The following is a 13,385-nucleotide window of genomic DNA, read 5'->3' as shown; positions in this document are numbered from 1 at the left end:
TTCTCTTCAGAACCTGCAGCACACTATTACACGCCCTGTCAGTGACAGCGCCTCTTTCTCCTCTGGAGGTCATTTGGAACCCAAAGTCACTCAGAGCAATTTCAGTAGAATGATGTGTGCAAATCAAATGGAGTGAAAGATTCTTTTTCTTTTTTTTATCAAAAATGAAAAATGACTAAAAAAGGAGGAGACTAATTTCTTTTTGAGGCTTGTAAACTGGCTCTGAAGGAAGTTCCAAAGAATTTAAAGATATTTTTAGCAATGGCAGCATTGCTGAAATAAATCAGTCTTTCAAGGTGACTTAAAAAAAAAAAGATAAAAATTACTTGGATGCACAGATTCAAGCAGAGAGGTCTGCAAACTGCAGCTCGCAAACCCAGTGCGGGTCACCTGTTTTGTATGACCTGTGAGCGAAGAATGATTTTTACACTTCTGAATGGTTATACTTGCTGACACGTGAAATTCAAATTTCAGTGTCCATAAATGAAGTTTTAGGAACACAGCCACGCTCAGTCATTTACGTACTGTCCGTGGCTGCTTCTGCACTGCACGGACAGAGCTGAGCAGCTGCGATAAAGATCACATGTCCCCCCGCCAGCCCATAATATTTACTACCTTGCCCTTTACAGAAAAATGTTGCCAATCCTTGTTCTGGTGTTTTATTAACACATCATTAAAGTCACACCTCATTTTAAAAATGAGCCTTAAATTTGGGGGAAAAAAAGGGTTACACGTCCAACTCTTGACATCCACTCAGGTTGTGATCTCGCAGTCATGAGATCGAGCTCCATGTGGGGCTCAGTACCGAAGGGAGCCTGCTTGGGATCTCTGCCCCTCCCCCACTTTCTCTCTCTCTCTCAAAATAAATTAAAAAAAAAAAGCCTTATTCCTGTATTTAAGAGTAAACTCACACACTTACATTTGATTCCTGATTTTAAAATGTTTACTATTTTAGAATCTACTGAGGCCATATATGTGCATACACTATGACCCAGGGGTTCACTCCTAGATATAACCAAACAGAAACACACATATATGCTCACTAAAAACATGTGTTTGGATGTTTGCAGCAGCATTCTTCATAACCCCAGGCTGGAAACTACTCAAATATCCATCAACAATAGATAAACAGATTGTGATATAGTCATATAATACAACACTATGTACCAATGAAAATTATTTACATTTATATGCGACAATACGGATGAGTCTCACCAACATTAATGCTAAATGAAAGAAACCGGACAGAAAAGTATATCCCATATAATTTCATTTAAATGCAGTTTAAAAGCATGCAAAACTAACACAGGTCAGAATAGTGTTATGAAGGGCAGTGATGTCAGGACTGAAAGGGGCCATAAGGTGGGTTTCTTGGGTCCTAGTAAGGTTCTGACTCTTGATGGGGGCCCTTGGGACATAAGTGTGTTCTGGTAAAGATTGTTGAACACTTAAGATATGTTCTGGATGGGGGCATCTGGCTGGCTCAGTCCATATAGCATGCAACTCTTGATCTTGAGGTTGTTGAGTTCAAGCCCCACATTGGGTGTAGAGATTACTTAAAAAAAAAAACAAAAAAAAAAAACTTAAAAAAAAAAAGATATGTTCTGAATGCATATTATACTTTAAGTTTTACTTCTTTTTGAGAGAGAGAGAGCACACAAGTGGGGAAGGGGCAGAGAGAGAGGGAGACACAGAATCCAAAGCAGGCTCCCGGATCTGAGCTGTCAGCACACAGCCTGATGCAGGGCTTGAACCCACGAACCATGAGATCATGACCTGAGCCAAAGTCAGATGCTTAACTGACTGAGCCACCCAGGCGCCCCCATATTCTACTTTAATAAAAGTTTTAAAATGCTTGTTTTCTCCATATTCTCACTTTTCAACATCTGAAGTATATTTACTTAATAATTTACTTAAATTTCACATATGGCTGAGATTTTGTCTTCAGACTTGCAGATTATTCAACTATTTAACGCTGAGAAAAACTAAAACCAAACATCTTGACAAAAAAAAAATTACACGTATGTTTCAATATAAGGGGCAAAATCAACACGAACAGCTCTTAAAGTGAAGGTGTGCTTTGGGATCCTAGAAAAGCTAAGAAGACCCTTCTTTGGTCACTGGAACTATCACTGGCCCAGGGCAGGAATTCCTCCTATGAATTGGGACGTTTAAAAACTATTTCATTACTACTTCTGTGGAATAGTACTTCCTTACACTGACCTAAAACCTGAGTTTGGATACAAATTGCCTGCCCCAGGGGCGCCTGGGTGGCGCAGTCGGTTAAGCGTCCGACTTCACCCAGGTCACGATCTCGCGGTCCGTGAGTTCAAGCCCCGCGTCGGGCTCTGGGCGGATGGCTCAGAGCCTGGAGCCTGTTTCTGATTCTGTGTCTCCCTCTCTCTCTGCCCCTCCCCCGTTCATGCTCTGTCTCTCTCTGTCCCAAAAATAAATAAACGTTGAAAAAAAAAAAAAAAAAAAAAAAAAAAAAAATTGCCTGCCCCAGCCACCTTAGATCACCTTAGGAGAGATCTACATCCATGAGAGATTAGTAGTTTTGTTCCTGCCACTTAAGGCTAAATTTGCCATGAGTCCTTTTAGCAAGCTGTTTCCGGACCAGTGGCTATCAATCCAGGGTGTGCAGTCTTCCGAGGTATGGAAAGAAAAACTGATGCCCAGGCCCCACCGCAAATTAAATCATCAGTGTTTAATATAATGACTTCAAAACCTACATGTTAAAAAAATCTTCTCGCCCAACTGAGTTATAGACGTGTAGCCAGGTTTGTAAACTTCTACTGTAAACTTCTAACCTGGACTTTTTTATTCTCTGAACCTGATCTACCTCCAAAGGCAAACTCAGAAACACATTCCTTTTACCTTTCTAACTTCCAAACTCCACCAACTCCCTACAGAGAGCCACCCAGACACTTCAGCAGCATGGTATTGACTAGTAAGATGGATATTTCAAGTTATGAAACCATCACCCAGAATTTCAGACTCGCCTTAGTCCTTGACAAGACACCCAAATCTACTACTTGGAAAAAGATGGTTTCATGAGGGCTCTAAACTGATTTATACAGAACAGGGTCAAATACTGACTGGACCATTTACTAGTCATGTAACCCTGGAAAAAGTTATTAATACCACTGAACCTCAGTTTCCTCAGACATAATGGAAACATAGTAATACCTATACTTCACTGGGTTGCGAAGTAACTGGAACACAGCCGATGTTCAGCACATGGCAGCTCCTAGTATTAGCTATAGTCTTGTTTAGATGCCTTCCACGTGCCAGGCAATGTGCTAGATTTTTAACAGCGCATTTTTTTGCTTTTAGAGCAAAAGTCCTAAACTACACTTATTCAGCAGTGGGTGTGAGGTCAGAAAAAATAATTAATTTAATTAAATAAACTTATCAGCAAAAACAACAAATTGTGACTTGAAAAAATAATTTCTGAAGTCAGAAAAAGCTAATGAATAGACTCAAATTATGCATGTTTCCCAAAATAATTTTTTTTATTTTACTATTCGTGCTGATTTGATCAACTGCTTTAAATTATCCTTTGCTATATTTAGGAACAGATACCAAAGAATTCCTTAGTTAGCAAACCTGTATTTTTGTAACTAGCGAGCTAAAAGGATAATCCCCATTACATTTTCTTCTACTCTTTAAATCAGTTCTATACCTGAATTTTCCTAGGAAGAAATAAATTAGTGCAAACAAGCCTACAAAAAGTGATTTTGACATGTGTTTAACTTTTAAAGTCTGTTTCTAATCTAGCCATTAAAAAAAAAAAAAAAAGGCCTAAAAATTAAGATAGTACATAAAACCCTGTAGTGATTCACTGTTCTATTGACTCCTTACCCCAAATCAACTCTGATCTATTACCTATTTTTATAAACAAAACATGCTTACTCTGTCCTGTCTTGTTTTTTTACAGAAATAATTATTTCATATTAACATTTTTTGATCAGTAATTTTTATTTTTGAGAGAGAGAGAGAGAGAGAGAGAGAGCGCGCGCACAAGTAGGGGAGAGGGAGGGAGAGGGAGAGAGGGACAGAGAGGGGGAGAAAGAAGGGGAGGGGAAGGAGGGAGGGGGGAGAGAGAATCTTAAGCAAGCTCCACACTCAGCAAGGAGCCCAATGCAGGGCTTGATCCCATGACCCTGGGATCTTAACTCAGGAAATCAAGAGTTGGGATGCTTAACCAACTGAGCCACCTGGGTGTCCCAGTACAATTTGTTTTACTCTAAACTCTTCATAAGAATTTTTATTCAGATATATTATTTTATTCAGATATTAGATCTTATGTCTATTCTAAACAACTGGGTTATAATTGCTAAGAATTTACTATATCAATAACATTTACAGAAATATCCGATACTCTCATTAATATCTGCTGAACTGAATTCTGGCTTCCACTGTTAATCTTTAAACTTATCATTCTATAATTTTGTAAAAGCATTAAGTTCTCTAAACATTTATTATCTGATGTTATATGCTTACCTTTGGATAATTGCTTCATGAATTCTACGATACATGTAGCACTCTACAAACAACCAAGGTGAGTAAAACCACCTGGGTTTCCCATCATTTTCATTTATAAGACTCTGTTGATATTCTAGGTACTGATTCCATATGTCAGTATCAACAAACTTCTCAACAAAGGGGATTATTGGTTTATCTGTTTGCAATTCATTTCGTAATTTAGAAAGAAGAGAAATTGCTTTCTTTTCAGCTTCTGTGCCTTTCTGCAGAAACACGAAAAAAAAAATTTTAAATATTTCAAAAATATAACTGAATACTCTATATTTAAATAATTTGTATATGCAAACAGTTAATATTATACAGAAATAAGTCCTCTAGGTTAACATTTTTAAGGTCCTAAAGAAGGAAAAAAAATACTAGACTTCAAAGCTACATTTTGTTTTTTACAAACCAATATAAACATTGATATTCAGAATTCTTAAGTTAAAAATCAAAGAGCACACACATTATCCTGTCTTATCTATTCTGCCTTTTTTGTTTTGTTTTCTTTAAGCTTCTTCTTAAAAACCAGAGTTCTTATCCTCAGGAGGAATGATTGTTACCACAGACAAAAAACAGCTATTGTGTTTCTGTTAAAGGATTAACAAAAAATTAAAGTTAAAACACAATATTACCTCTCCATGTTTCTCAAAAAATTCATTTTTATGTCGATGCAATGTATCAATAGCTTTGGTTAAGATCTGTGGTATTCTGTCTTTAATTGTAAGATATGCAAACGATCTAGAAAAGAGAGCCACATACACAGTATATTACTTAGCATTAATACCAACAGATTGGCCATGGTTGTTTCTAGAACAGCTCATTTGAATTCAAAGCCCTTTGCATACAAGCATTATAAAGTAAGCCAGCATTGTTTGACTACTACAATAAGACATCGGAAAATCGGCAAACTTCTCTGGTGTTACATGTCATGAAAGCTAACAGTCTTTGTGCCTCTAATCCCAGGTTCTCCCCTGGAGCCTGTGCCATCAATCTTATCTTCCCCATTCTAATCCTGTTATTTTCTGGAATCAGAAACTAGTTTAACAACATGACAGGACAGAAAAAAGATCATCCTAAATATCAAACAGGCTCTACTCCAGGGTTATTACTAACTTCACCTACTTGGAAAGATGAACGAGGCAATGGATGTAAAATTGCCTGAGAGCGTCTACTGTACTAGAGGAACATAAAGGATGAAAGCTATTTAGGAACCTACTTCTCACTTTTCTCTTAGTCTATATCCTTAGCCATTTTTTTCTTTTCAAAGGTTTTCTCTGCTCTCTTCTCTACCTGCATAAGGACTCCTACTCTGCCCTCAAGATGTTACCATCTCACTCTCGCAACCCCAACATCAAGAAATTTTCGAGACGTGCCAAAGAACAAAAAAAGCTGGAAGAAAAACTTGAGCATACTTGAATTTTAAAAAAAAACTGGAAGATATTTTTTATTTTAGACCTACAAAAATCAAGATTTACAGATTATCATTTTATACAGAAATAACTTTTTAAGCAAATGCACAGGATTCCATTAGAAAAGACAGATTTTAGGACACGATGAAATTCTGTGCATTTTTAGAGCACAAAACAGAGCTGATCAGTTCATTTGTATCTTCAGATTACCAGACACAAAGTACAATAGTTAAGTTTTGGAGGAGTCAAAAGTCAAATTGCAGATTTTCCACTGAGGGAGGAGAGAAGGAGGGGTGTCAGGGCCCCTAACCACAACCGACCCCCACCTTGTCCAAGGGTCAAAAGTACTAAATATCCTCAGTATTTCCTCAGAGGCCTGCATCTGTGAGGGTAAAGTCCCAGGTCAGGACTAGGGTGGAGCCAGAGGAACCCAGGACTCAAAATTTAAGGTTCCACACACTTCCTTCCTTATATTTTGCATGACTCTCAATGATTGCCTGCTTAAATTTGGGGCCACTGGTGCCTCTCTGGTCTCCATCCACTCCGAATAAGGTCAATTTCGCCTAAGAGCTCCTCCTCCCCCGCACCCCCCCCCCCCATATTTTGCAGTAGGTTATATCTCAAATATAAATTTGGCCATTCGATTTATGCAAATAAATATGTATTTTTTTACGGTCGTCCACAACTTGATGTAGAAATCTGTGACAGGACGCGGAAAACCAAAAGCTGCAGGCATTAATAGGGAGACCACAAATTAATCTCACCGGCAATAGGAAGAGACACATTTCTCGATAGAGCTGGGATTCCTAGCTTTTGCAAAAAGATTTTAGCCCCCCAAAGTGCGTTTATTACATAAGTGAAAAATGATTAAAGCTATGCCGCTGCAACACCCTGAAAGGGGACAGAGGAGGCATAAACTCGCAAGACAGTCATGAGGAGTAAAAAAGCAGCAACATCGGATCACTTGAAAGACAACACAAATTAAAACATAAGCCACTAAAAGGCCCGAACAAGGACAGGAGGCGGCGTGACCCCAGGACTTCGGCGGGGTGCGCAGCCCGCTCTCAGCAGTCAGGAAGAAGGCGGGAAGCCGAGCCGAGCCCGGAGCCCGGCCGCAGCCAGCAGGTGCGCCCCGCCCCGGGCCGCCTCGTTCCCCGGCCGTCCGAGGAAGGCGAGCAGACGCGCCGGGGAGCGGGGCCCTGAGGCCCGCCGCAGCTCCCCCGATGGTAACCCACAGGTTCCCGGTAAGGCCCGGCTTTCCGCAAACAGAGCAGGAAGAGGAGCAGGGGCGACTGGGCGAGGAAAGCGACACGAACCCTACGTCCTGTCCCGACAGGGACGCCGGAGACCCCGCCATCATCTCCACGCTGCCGGCGCCTAAACTCGCGTCGCACCCGCCGCAGGAAGAGAGGCGGTGCCAGCGCGAAGGAGGAGCTGAGAAAGGGAGGGACGTGGGTTTAAAAAAAAAAAAATGCTTTTGAATGAAAAAACTTTATTTGGTGCCCGTACGAGAGACAAACAACGGCGCGCTCGGGGACGCGGAGATCTTCCGGGGACGAGGGCGGGGACAGCTGAGGGTGACGAGAGCAGCGGAATAAGGAAGCGGGCGGAGGCGGAAGCAAGCAGGGACCGGGAGGTCCCAGGCACTGGGGAGCGGAAAAGGTCGCGGCGACGCTGGTCACGTGGTCCGGCTGTCACGTGCAGCGGGCGGCTCACGCTCTGCGGGCCCGGAGTTCGGTGCGCCTGCGCAGTGCGGGCGCTGGGAGGGCCGCCCGAGCGGCAGAGCTGACTGCGGGAAGTGGGACCTGCGGCCGCACTCTTACTTGCAGCAGGGTCGGGTAAGCTTGCTCGCTTGGCACATCCCTCGTGTCTTCCGGCGGAGAGGTTAGTGCACTGCTTTTCCCTAGCTGGTTGTATGGTCCTGCACCGGGGCCCCAACCTTTGCACCCAGGCAACTCTGAATCGCTCGGGTCACAGGTTTCTCCGGTACCGCTGCGGTGATCTTTGGTTGACTTAGCTGGGAATGAAAAAAAGCACGCAATCCATAAACACTGAGCGAGCCCTTTTTTGAGCTAGTACATAGCGGTTACCACAAAGATTTTTTTTAAATTGAGCTTAAGGAATTGGACGGCATGCTCCCAAAGGTTAGAGCCACTTATCCGTTGAATCGCAGCTTGGATGATACGGTTTTCTTATCTGGTATTATTGTTCTTAAAAAGTATAAAATGTGCCAAGTAACTGAGTAGCTGCCTTGTATTTCATTCGGAAAATGTGAGTTGAATACCTACCGTATATTGGGCACTATGGTCACAGAAGACCATGAACGGAAGACCAGTCTTATCCTCAAAAAGCTTACATTCTAGAGAAGAGAAAGAGAAATCTATTCTTTTCTATGGTTTCTTCTTCAGCTTTGTCACTGTTGTTGTTTTTTTTTTTTTTTTTCCTTTTTAAATCATCTCTGCACCCAATGTGGGGCTGGAAATCACAGCCCCGAGATCAAGCAGTTGTTCGCTTCTCGGACTGAGCCAGCCAGGCGCCCCTAGCTTTGTCGGTAGTTAGTATCTATCTTACTGACTTGTCCCGTTTATGGCCTGTCACGTCTGATATAGTGTAAGATTCAAGACATAGGGATTTTCGTCTTTTATTTTCATGTGTATTACCAGCAAGTCGGGCATGTCAGGCACGTGATAGGAACTCAGTTCATCTTTGTTGTATGAATTGACAAATTAGAAATACGAGGTCCGCAAGTGATGTTAAATGCAATGGAAAAATAAAAAGTGGAGGAAAATAGAGCTTAAGGAATTGGAAGGCATGCTCCCAAAGGTTAGAGAGAGTGGGTGTTGGTTGTGCATCTTAAATGAAGTGGTTGGGGAAGATTTCACTGGGTAGGACTCTGTTGGAGCAAAGATCTGAAGGAGGTGAGGGAATGAGCCTTACAGAGTCCTAGGAAAAGAGCGTAACGAACTGTAAGTACAAAAAGCACAAAGATCCAAAGGACAGAGTGACTGGAGCAAACTGAGCAAGACATAGAGCTACAAGAGATGTTACGGTGATGAGATGAGAAGCCAGCACCAAATTTTGTGCAGGAAGAAAGATGTGATCCAACTTGGGTCTTCAAAGGATCACTTTGGTTGCTTCTGTAGGAGGCAAAGAACAGAAGCAGGGAGACCCATTAGGTAATCATGGGAAAGACAGCCACTTGGACCAGGGTGGTAGCAGTGTGGGTTGAGACCTGGTGCAAATAAAGCCAGTGGGATTTGCTGATAGATTGGGTATGGGGAATGAAGAGGCAAGACGGATTATAGGTATTTGCCTTTAACAGAGAAAGATAAGGGTGTGATTGCTGTTTTGTGAATGGGGAAGACTGTGGCAAGAATAGAATCTGAGGGAAGATTTTGGAAGTTCAGTTTTGAGCATGTTACATTTTTCACGTAGGGATAGATACCTGCTATTCATCGATGTGTAGATAACATCTAAGGAGCTGAGAATAGAGAAGAAAAATGGCCCAAATACTGAGCAGTGGTGCTTTCAATTGTTGATGGGATAGGAAAATACAGAGGAGAAAGAAGGTACCACCAGTGAGGTAGGAGGAAAGTGGCCAGTGTGGTATTCTAGAAGCCACTTGAGGAAGGTGCTTCCAAGAGGGTGGAGTGATCAACTAATCTGGTCTTGCTTATAAGTCGGATACAATGAAGACTGAGAAGTGACCATTGGACTTAAAAATAGGGAAGTCATTTGTGGCCTTAACAAGTGGGTTTTGATAAAGTGGCAGGGATGAAAGCCTGATGGGAAGGGGCTCAAGAAACTCAAAGAACAGGAGTTAGAGACAGTAAATAAAGCTTTTAAAGGAATGGAACTCAAAGAAAGAGTCAATAGTATATGGAAGGGAAGAGTTGTTTTTATAAGATGAGAGAAATTAAATCACAGTCATCTACTAATAGGAATGTGCCGGAAAGATGGAAAAATAAATAGCACGAAATAGGAAAGAGTTTAACCTTTCCTGCTGCAGGCAGGAAGGGGTGAGACTTGGTGTGCCTGTGGAGGACCTGGTTCCAGATGGGACCAGCAGAAGGGAAGCCAGAATCCATGGGCACGGAATCAGTAGGTGGGCAGGCAGATCATGGTGAGAGCATGTGGAAATTCTCTTCTGATTGTTTCTGTTTTGTCAATGAAAGAGGAAGCGAGGAGGCATTGGAGGCGTGAGGAGAGGGCACAGAGTAGACTATGGTGGGGAAAGACGTTAAGGTTGTTGAGCAGCAGGAAAGGTGCTCCTAAAGGAAGTGGTCATGATTCTAGAGTGAGACCAGCTGGCATGGTTGGTTGGTTGGTTGGTTGGTTGGTTGGTTGGTTGCCTTTAGCCACGTTCAGATGCAGTACGGGCACAAATAAGGGGAAGTATATTTGATTCTGGTTGATGTTATGTCATGTGAGCCTGTGGATGAGCGAGGGATTCAAAGGATTTGAGGTATATGGGCGAGAGATGGTAGACCACGGAATATAGGCTGAGCATGGCAGAAGTGAAGTGAGTGGGGAGTGAGCGACAATGAAAGGGTGTCTGGATCATTGGACCGTTCGGTCCTATTGGGGATGAAGAATTGGGATTAAGAGGAGGAGTGAGCTTGAAAGACCAGACATGGGTGCCTGGGTGGCTCAGTTGTTAAGCATCTGACTTTGTCTCGGGTCATGATCTCTGTTCATGAGTTTGGGTCCCACGTTGAGTGAGCTCGAGCCTTGCTTCAGGTGAGCTTGAGCCCCGCTTCAGGTGAGCCCTGCCTCTCGCTTTTTTTCTTTCTCTTTCCCTCTCTCTCTCTCTCTCTCTGCCCTCGCTCACTTAGCCCTTCCCCTCAAAAAAAAAAAAAAAAAAAAAAACAGACATGATGTTTGGAGCAGAATGCTTGAAATTGAGAATATGCGGTTACAGTTACTGATAATGACATGTCTAGAGCAGGACTCTCCAATAGAAATCCAGTGCAAGCCACATAACGGCATTCAAAGGTTTCTAGAGGTTTGGAAGGTAAAAATAAACAAGTGGCATCAATTTTAATTTACTTTATGTAACCTAATATATCCCAAAATAGCATTTCAACAACTTATAAGTGTAAAAATTAGGGAGATGTTTTACTTTTTTGTATTAAGTGTAAAACACAAAGTACAAAAAGCATTTAGTGTTATTGAAGCACATTTCAGGTGCTCAGTAACCATATGCGCTCCGTGGCTACTATGCCACCGGGAGCATGTGACCGTGGGAGGGAGCGATGCAGGAAGGGTGGAACGCAAGATCGGTCGGGGAACTCGGGCTGGGGAATTGGAAGAGCCGCGTCCACCACGGATCTGCACAAAACATAACGCAGAGCTTTTTAGAGTCATTAACACTCTAACATACTTTCAACCTTTAGATTTAGTTTGTACAATTAGAATTTAACTTTACTGAGATGCGCCCCAGTTTTTCACAAAGCCTAAATTGTGTGTGTGTGTGTGTGTGTGTGTGAGAGAGAGAGAGAGAGAGAGAGAGAGAGAGAGAGACACCTTAAATGCTACATCTGTCTTCCTCTGCAAAGATTAAGAGAAAACACGCTTCTTGTTTGTCTGGTAGCGTTTGCATTCTTTGTCCTAGCGCTTTGCGTAGCCTCTATAGGAAGGCAGTCTTTAGTTTCAAGGTTAGAATTTCCTCAAAGAGAATGGAAGGCTCTGTGTATACAAATTTCCGACATGTATTGTAATTAGGTTCTTCAACACCCACTGGTTGAGCCGGCAGGGAATAGTACTAATTAAAGGTCAAGTGTAGTAGCTCGTTGGACTAGAACTAAACACCCAGTTCCAGCTTTTGAGGTGTTTTGAAAACAGCAGCTTCTGCCCCCCTCGCTTCGCCGTGACTCACCCTTGTCCTCTTCCTCCTGGAGGTAGGTAGTAAATCGTAGTGGTTACCGTGTCGTCTTTGGAATTGAAAAAGCCTGGGTTGTAATTAGGTCTCAGCAAGGGTGTCCGCCTCTCGGCCTCAGCTTCTTCGTCTGTAAAATGCCTCCTGGGGTAACAGTGAGGTAAAGCGGAGGGCCTAGTGTGTAGAAAGTACCCAGTAAGGCCCTGGTCTCTCTCTCTTCCCGGTCTACCTTGTTACCGAACGTAGGTTTCTTAAACATACATCTGACCGTGTGAGTGTCACGTTGAGAAGCTGTGGCTTCCCCCTACCTGTAGACACTTTTGCATCACTGACTGGCCACTGGCTCCTTTTCAGTCCTAATCTGCAACTTACTCCTGCCTCCCCTCAAGTTGCACCTTGGTGGTCAAACAGTACTCTGTACCTAGAGTGTTTGATTTGATGATCCCTCTGCCCTTTTGAGACCCAGTTCAAATGTCACCTCTGTCGCTATGTCCTACCCACCCTCACCTGAGATGCTCCCTTCTCTTGGCCCCATAGCAACTGGCACATAGCTCTGTTCTGAACTTAATCACATTATTCTGTTTCCCCAGCTAGACTGTGAATTCTGAGATCAGTGATTCACTATTCTATCTCTAGCACCTAACATGCTATTTTTATAAAGAATTATTAGTATTGATTGCCTATTAATAGGCTTGCCTTTACAAAACAAATATTTTATGCTGTAAATAAGGTGGGGGGGGGGGGCGCCTGGGTGGCTCAGTCGGTTGAGCGTCCAGCTTCGGCTCAGGTCACGATCTCACAGTTTGTGGGTTCGAGCCTCGCGTCGGGCTCTGTGCTGACAGCTTAGAGCCTGGAGCCTGCTTCAAATTCTGTGTCTCCCTCTCTCTCTGCTCCTCCCCCACTCATGCTCTGTCTCTCTCTCTCCTTCAAAAATAAATAAAAACATTTAAAAAAAATTTTTTTTAAATAAGGGGAGGGGATTATTTACATATGCAGTCTCTTTCTTTTGGAGCATGAACACGTGTCTCTCACATCCCTTACCCCCACTACCAGGCCGATCTCAACCTGAAAAGCCCTTTGCCATTCAAGAAGCAGCTGGAATCTTTCCGAGAAACTTTCCTGACTCTTCATGTAGAATTAGGGGAGCTCCTAGTGTGTTTCCTCCGCAGCTTGTACTGTAGCTCTTTCATAATACCTAGGGCCTGTTCCACTGAGTTATAATGGGCAGCTGAAAATGCCTGTCTCCTCCAGACCATTAGCACCTGATGGCAGGAACTCTGTCCTTTCATGGCCCTAACTCATTGTTGATCTTATTGAATAAATTTTGAGTAAAGGAATTTAGAAGTATAGATTGTTTTTAATGGTTCAAATGCTAATGAAGTAAACGAAAAGATCCCATCACTCTATTTTTCTTTTTTAGGTCCTTGTCATGTCACTAGCTTTCTAGTGTTGTAATCTTCCAGAAAGAAGGCCAGAGGCTGATTAAAGGAAAGGTGGGGGAGCACTTGCATTGACTTTTTTTTTTTTTTTTTTAATTTTTTTTTCAACGTTTATTTATTTTTGGGACA

At 42.6% G+C, this 13,385-nt stretch overlaps 2 protein-coding genes across 7 annotated transcripts in view; one reads left to right on the top strand and one right to left on the bottom strand.

The window, feature by feature from the left end:
• The window catches only part of DCPH1 (damage control phosphatase 1), a 32,288-nt gene extending 24,877 nt beyond the window's left edge, over positions 1-7,411 (bottom strand). For 4 of the 5 annotated variants that reach the window (XR_015251652.1, XR_015251651.1, XR_015251653.1 and 1 more), the window contains exons 1-3: positions 7,256-7,411; positions 5,163-5,268; positions 4,507-4,751 (exon numbers count right to left, since the gene is read on the bottom strand). Coding sequence is in view for 2 of the 5 variants with exons in the window: in XM_025925329.2 (XP_025781114.1) it covers positions 4,507-4,751; positions 5,163-5,268; positions 7,256-7,299 (395 nt within the window). In the remaining 3 variants the exon portion in view is untranslated. The remainder of the gene's footprint in view (positions 1-4,506; positions 4,752-5,162; positions 5,269-7,255) is intronic. The other variant, XM_025925330.2, reaches the window with a different exon arrangement.
• Positions 7,412-7,665: 254 nt separating this feature from the next.
• The window catches only part of RMND1 (required for meiotic nuclear division 1 homolog), a 44,872-nt gene continuing 39,152 nt past the window's right edge, over positions 7,666-13,385 (top strand). Inside the window, exon 1 of one of the 2 annotated variants that reach the window (XM_086708131.1) lies at positions 7,666-7,823. The gene's annotated coding sequence lies outside the window, so the exon portion shown is untranslated. The remainder of the gene's footprint in view (positions 7,824-13,385) is intronic. The other variant, XM_086708129.1, reaches the window with a different exon arrangement.

This window comes from Puma concolor, chromosome B2, assembly GCF_028749965.1.
Source record: "Puma concolor isolate L17-30 chromosome B2, mPumCon1.1.hap2, whole genome shotgun sequence".
NCBI classification, from domain to species: domain Eukaryota; kingdom Metazoa; phylum Chordata; class Mammalia; order Carnivora; family Felidae; genus Puma; species Puma concolor.
The sequence above is the reverse complement of the archived record's forward strand: the minus strand, read 5'-3'. Positions and strand labels throughout refer to the sequence as shown.